The 8254-nt window shown below is 41.0% G+C and overlaps 1 protein-coding gene across 1 annotated transcript in view; it reads left to right on the top strand.

Annotated features, from left to right (window-relative positions):
• Positions 1-345: 345 nt before the first annotated feature.
• LOC116322686 (citron Rho-interacting kinase) overlaps positions 346-8254 on the top strand; it is a 50857-nt gene continuing 42948 nt past the window's right edge. The window contains exons 1-4 of the mRNA XM_039620884.1: positions 346-376; positions 1670-1822; positions 5777-5886; positions 7717-7860. Of these exons, the coding sequence (XP_039476818.1) occupies positions 5878-5886; positions 7717-7860 (153 nt within the window). The 5' untranslated portion in view covers positions 346-376; positions 1670-1822; positions 5777-5877. The remainder of the gene's footprint in view (positions 377-1669; positions 1823-5776; positions 5887-7716; positions 7861-8254) is intronic.

Genomic DNA, 8254 nt, shown 5'->3' with positions numbered 1-8254 from the left:
GCTAGAAGTAGCTCTATTTATAAATCATCACACATTTTTTTCCTTCAGATATTTAAGGATAAACAAAACAAACATTCTGTAATACTCTACTCCACAGATTTTGGTTTTCAGGTATCCATAGCAGGTGTGTGCACTGTTTCTGAGTGTCATCCCAAGGTCTGTATGCTGAACTCTATAATTAAGGGCTCTTCTTGTATGTGTGTTTTTGCAGACACAGGCGGTTTCACAGTAACTGAAACAACTCAAAAGTGTTGTTAATGCGCCAAATTCAAGGAGCAAAGAGGCAAAATTGGTCCGTTACCTACAGCAAGGAGGATGTGCAGAGTTGGAGATGAGAAAGTGGAGGTGTGAGCTGATTCAAGGCCAACATATGGGGGTATGCAGGCCTTAAGAAAGAAAAAAGATGGCTTTTGTTACACAACTAAGTCAGTGATTTCATAACCTTTTTTTAAGTATGAAAGACACGGCGATCTAATTAGCAGCCATAACGAAGCATAAGTGAATACTGCCCATGTTCTCTGTCTGCCACTGATTACTGTCACACTCACTAAATGTACAGTACTGTATTTTCACCTTGATAGCATTTTGTCCCTTCTGTTGCGCTGATGTAGTACTGCTTGCCAGGTTAGGTTCTGCCATCTGTTACTGAGTGTGTAATCTGTCACTGTGCGCGTGTAGTTTGCAAGTCAGTGCTACAGTGACGTGTCACTTAGATTACATTTGGATGAAGATAAAAAAATAAATAAATAGAGGTAAGTCCAGGCTAGTGTGCCAGACACCAGGGACCTTGTTAAGTTGTGACATGACATGTACCATTATTCTGTTAGCCCATGTGCAATAATACTTTAATGTGTATTGCACCTGGTTTCAGTACTTTAAGTGTACTTTGTTACAGAGCTATTAGACACCATTATGGTTTATTGGGCCTTACTGAGTTTAAGCTAAAAGAGGGAAAATATATGTGAAAATGCAACATGTGGCTGACTCAGCTGTTCACAGCTCCTGCCTTTATGTGGGAAAAGTCTTTCACAGTCCATGGAAATGGACTGATTAATTACTTTGCTGATTTAAAGCATTTTAAAGGAATACTATTGTAGGTTACAAACCATATTTGGCTGCCAACCTTGGATGACTTGAGTCTTTTTCTGTCAACTTGAAAATGAAAACAGATATTTGCTGTAATAGCACTCTTGTCCTGTCAGTTATTAGAGTGCAGTTCTGCTCCTCAATCAGAAGCTGTTTAGTGAGGGTCATTGCGTTTAGAAACTAATGAGGTGCCCTGTTTAAGAAGTGTTAAGCAAACTAAATGATGTACAGGACGTGGATCAGGCTGCCTACATTAGTGTGATTAGTTCTGGCTGCTACAGAATAGAGAGGAAGACAGAATTTGGGGAACGGTAAGGGTGAACGGATGACAAACAAGCGAGAGAGAGAGAGCTTCCTCTCACACTATGGTATGTGATCTGGTCTGCTGCATTACTCTACAATGCATTTTCTATGTAGTCCTGCACTCCCTCCCTCTCTCCGCTCTCTGCAAGCAGTAATCTCCGGTCGCTCTCACTGCCTCGCAGCTTTCTGCCCTGCCACAGCGCATCTCTCTCTCCCTCACTCGCTCTCATTCTATCTCTCTCTCTCACTCTCTCTCCTTTCGGCTCTACTTTCTCCCCAGTGAGGATGACAACCCCGAATTTGATGAACCAGCGAAGCTCTCATTCCGGCTGGTGGCTTCTGAGGGAGACCCCACATGAATGGGCTTACTGGACGAGGAGGTGCCGCTTCTAAAGAGCTTCGTAGGAAACCTGTCAGCTGTAGCAGTCGCTGAGTGAGTGTTATACTATTTTACTTAGGGTTTCTGTCAAGGATAAAGAATGAGTGAGGGTGATTACTGGATCGGGGAAAGAATGAAACCAGGATTTTATTGCTTTTCAGGTGTGACAGTGCATTATTTCCCCTTTAAGCAAGCTGGAACCATTAGTTGACTGATTGATTGTCTGACACTACAGCTGAGGATTTACAGACTTACGAGATAACTAAGGCAGCGCTGAGCTTATGCAGCAGCTGTATCCCGTCTGTCAGGGCTGAGCACTGTTCTTGGTCACGACACTGAAATGCTGTGCCTTTGTTTGCCCATCTCTCTTCATCGCTGTGCTTACTGTAGCATACACTCATACAGATGGCTATCACTCCCTAGGGTTGTGTTCAAACTCACCATTGTTTGTAAATGGTCAGATTACGATCACATCAGGCTTTTTCAAACATCTGCCTATCTATACTAAGAGTGGGGAAGTTTTGAAACAAAGTTGACATGACTATTTATCATGTAAGGATTTTTCAGATGATCTTAGCTCACTTTAACCATCCAATTGGCTGTAATAGTTCACAATTGAAAAAACTAAAAAACTGTTTCTAAACTTCATCTATAGTATTCTGACTATATTTAATGTAAAACAGTTCATCAAGAGGGTTGGTTTGTTGGAGTTTCATCTCTAGTTTCCTGTTTGCGGAGGCAGGCCAGTCTGATGGTAGAGGGCAAAGAGGGAATAGAAGACACCGAGAAACTCTCGGCAGAAAAGATCTTCCAATGTTAACGTGAGCAGTGACGAGAGAGAGTTCGGCTGCTCCACATCCTCAAGTGTCATTTCCCCAAAAGGCTCCTTTAGAAGCCCACACTGATCCTCTTTGTCATTTGGATTTGAAGTATAATGATGAGCTAGATTTGTGAAGTGGTTTTCCAAATGCTCAGCATAAATTGTGACATTCATTCAATTTGATCGCTGAAAATGGCTAACTCTGGAGCTCCGGAGCATTCAGTAGCTAGTCTGTAGCACTGATGGAGCTAGTTAAAAGTAAAAGTGTTTTTGGTGCCACGTCGTGAATATAGGACAGTTATCACCATCAATGAAGGTTTTAGGAAGGCTAACCAGTCGGTTAGTGATTAAAGTCTAACTGTGGCTTTAGTTTAAGGTCTGCACATTTTAACATGGCAGCAGATCTGTCTACAACTGGCTGCTTGGTAACTGGAAGCATTGAAGTGTAGCTCTGAATACCATTTTAACTGTTTCAGGGTGGAATTTTCCTGTAAAGCTTATGTAACAAATGATATTTCTGGCCAGTGTTTACTCTGAGTGTGCTAGTTCTTTATGCTGTAAGTATAACAACCTCTAGTGTCACTTGCATTGCCTTAAAACCTCTATCTTATGGAAAATAGTATCTTATATCTGATTCTGATATTCCCATGCACTAGGCCTATGATGGACCTTCAAATTAATATTCCTGTAGTCAAGCACCAAATAACATGGATAAGGCTACATTAGTAGTAGCCTTCAAAACTAAAATGCTAGCAGGAAACTGTGGAGCTTGAGAGCCTTGCACTGGGGTATTGTTAATTTGTCGTTGTCATGAAAATCAGCATAAAATCTCTCAGTATACATGGAAAAGATGGCCTGAAAGATCAACTTAGAGGGAAGTGGTTGAAAGAGAGACACTGAGCTTGTTCTTAGGGAGAATCTGTGCCACTACAAAGTTGCAACAGGTCTGTGATTCACCGCTGCCTACAGCCCATACAGTGGCCGTGGCCCTTGGTCACCTAGACTGAATGTGGAGCAACACCATGACTGGGATGCAACCTCTCTCCACTCTCCTCCTCTTCAACAACTCTGACTCACAGCCCAGCACGCATTATTCAACCCACGAAAAAGAGCTCTTCGAATGAAGCCAGTGTTCTTCTCAGAGCTCTCATTTGTCTCATTTAAAGTTTTTCTGGAGTTGTTTTGATTGCACTAGCACGCCAAACTGTTTTCAGGATTTGAACACTGTTAAGTTTGAACAGCAGAAATCTAGAGATGTTCAATAGATACAGATTGGCTAGCTCAGAGGTCAAACTGTCTTTCCTGTTGTTGCAATGAGGTTTTAAAAGTATAGTTATTAGTAATTGCTTTCTGGGAGCTAATTATTGCTGAGGAGAAGCCCAGCTGCACAGTCTGTTAGCTCAGCTCATTATGGGCAGTCAGCTAACACTCGAATCTTAGAGGAAGACAGCCAGATCTGAATCCCATCTGGTGCCTCATGCTCGGATGGCACCCATAACCACCAACTTTACCACTGGCTGACTGCTGATGAAGTTCTCCACATTGTTAAGAAGTATCAGCACATATAGATTCATTAGTGGCTTTGAGCCTCTTAGACCCACGAGCAGACATGAACCAAAGGCACATAAATCTTCTGTGCCTCTCTGAGTCAAAACAATTTCACAGGAGTGAAAATCTTTTGGGGATCACACTTGCAAAATTGTTTTTCTAACCGCACCGTCACCGTCGAATACAAATGGGACTTTTTGACATCTCATATAAACTATACAGAGGGAACACGCACCTCTGACGTGATGTGCTTACAGGCTGAAAAATCATCAGGTGCATGAGGAAGCTAACCTCATGCATCATCACCCATTACAAGCCACCTGCTCCTGCATCATGTTGTGCCAGTGAAACTTGAACTCTAGGCTGATGCAGCTTGGGCACATGCTGCGTGGCCTGTTGTGATACCGGACAGAACACTCAAAAAAAACCCTCGAAGCATGATGATTACAGAACGTCAGATGTCCGGAGGAAGTATTAGTAAGCACCAGCGGCGTCTCTAGAAGTTCACAGTGTATGTTGTTCATCTGCAAAGTGTGCATAGCTTAGTTTCCACTTAGAAATCTATGCAATCTTCTAGTAAACATCCTGGTTATGGAAAAAATAGCAAAATTTCACTAACAGAGGATTGTCAAAAAATGGAAGTGTTCCTACTATGTTCATTTCTTTAGAGACATTACCAGCCATCTAAACCCTAAGCTTAAACATTACTTGTACATATTCTGACTTTATTATTTGAAATTTCACCATCTTTAATATGACCATCCCCCACTGCTACAGCATTTTTATGGCAGAAAATCAGAAGAACCAAACTAGATGGCCTTAAAACGAAATAATAAAGCATTTGAATAGTAAATTAAATCTCTTATGAACACAGTGCAGCGGCAGTAGAACACATACAGTAGTTGAGCTTGAGCCGAGCTTGTTACTGTAGCGAGGAGTGGGAGGTGAGCCTGTGCTTTTAATAGACATCCTGCCTCTGCCACTCATTCTTGTGCATGCTACTTGATCACAAAAGCTGCCAAATATATCCAGTGGTGGTAAAAGAGGCTGTTGTTGTGAACACAAGCAGGCTATTTATAGTCTCTGCCAGGAGAGAATATATGATCACGTATTTGATCAGCACAGTGGTTTGCTTACTAAATATCTAAGCTGTGAACAGCATCCTTTCTTCTAGTCATCTGTGTTATCATGTTAATGGAGTAAGTGTTAATGTATAAAGTGTCGCTGCTCTGGAATGACTGTGTGCTATGTGAATTTCACAAGTCTTCAGTGCTTGTTTGATAAATGCTATTTTTGGTATGAAAGTGAGCATTTGAGTTGGGATTTAAAGTGTATGTAATCACGGTACATTTGCCCGAGTCACTACATGCAGTAAACAGTTTTGACAATATGCCACTTATTTACTAGTTAAATATGTAGACACTTAAACACATGAATTCTGTTATGTATGGTCACAGGAAATATAGAAGGTAAAATATCCCAACTGACTTATGGAATAAGTCATCTATACAGTATGATTATGAAAGGTAAGTGTTTTACATAAGAGCACTGAGTCAGCCCTTCATATTTCAAGAGAGGATTAGCAGAAACTGTTTATTGTAATGTGTCTCTAACTGCTATCCGTTCACTCTCACCTACAGATTAATGACTGCATCTATCAACTCTCCCGATAAGACCATCTCCTTTGGCACAGCCTCATTACTTTAAAAGCACCAAAACAAAGGCCAGGATTGCCAGACACATGTCACAGGTATAACTTTTCACATGGTAAGAGTTTGTTTCTAGAGTCAGCCATCTGTTTGCCAGTTTGCCTTGCCTGACGTCTGTTTCTGTATCTTTGGAATTTCTGGCTATTTACCCTTGTGGCTACACTATGTGCTTTACCTTTAACAGCTATGGTAAGAATACCAATCTCTGAAGTTCAGCAACTGCTGTGAAAAATATAGTAATTAATCCTGACTGATGTGATGTAACTGATGCTTAGCAAAGAGGCCACGTAATCGTTCTCATAAAGTTGTCATGATAAATGTCGAAAGTAGAATCATCTAAATCAGCGTTCCCCAACCCCCGTGCCACAGACCGGTACCGGTCCGTGAGTCATTTGGTCCCGGGCTGCGAGAGAGTTGAGGTTCAGGTGTGAAATTTATGGTTTTCAGGATTTTTAGCGGTTTTTAGCATTATTTTTTTTATCGTTTTTATCATTAACTCAGTTTCCAGTGTCTTATGAATAAATCTTCTTTTTTTTGGTACCGGTACTGGTTTTATTTTGTTGTATTTATCTGCGAAACCTTAAAGGCTGGTCCGTGAAAATATTGCTGCACATAAACTGGTCAGTGGTGCAAAAAAGGTTGGGGACAGCTGATCCAAGTGGTGAAACACTTAAAAATATTCACTTGAGTTTTATTTATATTGCATCGAATCACAACATCCAACATGGTAACTGTGGGGAGGAAAAACTCTCTTTTAACAGGAAGAAACCTCCCACAGCACCGGGCTCAGAAAAGGGGTCCCTTCACCCCCATCTGAGTACGGGGTGAGGGGAACTGAACTGAGAAGGTGCTCAGACATTTATAAGTTAAATAAGGATCATTATGAATTGTGAATCATGCTAAGCTACTTTAGTCCAAGAATAAAACTATGGAGTTGAAAAATGGTCCCTTTTAATGTTTGTTTTGCTGCACGAGCTCATCAACAAATGTTACCATTTTATTTCATAACTTACACAAGTTAATTCTCACAAACAGATCTAATATTTTGTTGAACGTGCTCTACTGATCGGTGGTGAGATTCAGTTCTGTATTGACTGTTTGTTTTGTATGCAACTCTATCAAAATACTCAGAGTTAGGCATCTGGTTCAGTGCATCAAACCTAGCAGCTTGTAACACAAAGAATCCATCAGTGAGGGAGCAGTAATGTCTCAGCTACTTCAACACCTCCATCTCCTTGTTAAGCACATATTTAAACCTATCAGAAAGAAACTTTGCTGACTTATAAGATCTGGCTAATGTAATCTGTATGACTCAAAACATACCTCTTATAACACCTCCACAAGCCCCAACCAGATGAAGATATAATGAGCAGTGTACTTCAGTGTCCTGAGTCACATATAAATGTGTGCAGATTTACACCAGTCCACCTTTATTCATGTCACTGTATTTCTCTGAGCTGTCTGCTGAAAGACTTGTGAGTGACACATCATTTTGGATTCCTGTACCACACTGACCCTTTGGTTTTACTGGCTGCAACACCCATGCCGTGGTGCTGTGTTTTCGTGAGCATGTGTCTGCATTATGACTGTGTGTTAGTGCTGCCATAGACTAAGCGCTGTCACAGTATCTGTGACTGTGCTGCCTGTCCTGCTGTTTCTCTGGTTTCCAACCCTCCTCTTGGCCTGTAATGCTATAATGGCAAATGTAATTGTAACATCAATCACTACCAATGACATGTGGCACCAAACAAGTCTACTGCACTTTAACACAGACACACACACACAGATACGCATATTGCATGTGTGTTGTGGCAATTACACAAATATAGTAAATTTAGAAAAATTTGGTCACTGATGTTTTTTGTTTTCAGGTTGAGCAAGAGATCTCGCTCATTCAGAGGAAGATGTCTGACCTTGAGTCAGTGCTCCAGCAAAAGGACATAGAGTTGAAGGCCTCAGAGACTCAGAGGACAATCCTAGAACAGGATCTGGCCACTTATATCACCGAATGCAGTGTGAGTATCTCCAGGGCTTATAACACAGAGACATAGCACTGGAAAGAGTGTGAAATCTATGGAAAAATTTGGTAAAAGCAAAACTGAAACTGAACTACCAGGGAGAAAGTTTTAGCAAGCCTTATTTTGGGGCAAAATTGATTTAACAAGAGATTTTATATTAACGTTTTTTATGATGTGTGACTACTGGAATTAATCAAGCACCAGAAGTGTCTCATGATGGTTGGGAAGAGGTAAGAACTGCTTCTACAAGAACTTTGTATTACTACAATCGCTAGCATATGGGCCGCTTCCCCATATGCATGTGTGTGTATGCCATATATACTATGACATCTGTTGTCAATTCACTGAAATGCAATGGTAGATGAACAAGATATTGGAAATACTATTTAGC

Source organism: Oreochromis aureus, linkage group 12 (genome assembly GCF_013358895.1).
Source record: "Oreochromis aureus strain Israel breed Guangdong linkage group 12, ZZ_aureus, whole genome shotgun sequence".
Lineage (NCBI taxonomy): Eukaryota > Metazoa > Chordata > Actinopteri > Cichliformes > Cichlidae > Oreochromis > Oreochromis aureus.
This window is presented reverse-complemented; position numbering and strand designations above follow the sequence as displayed.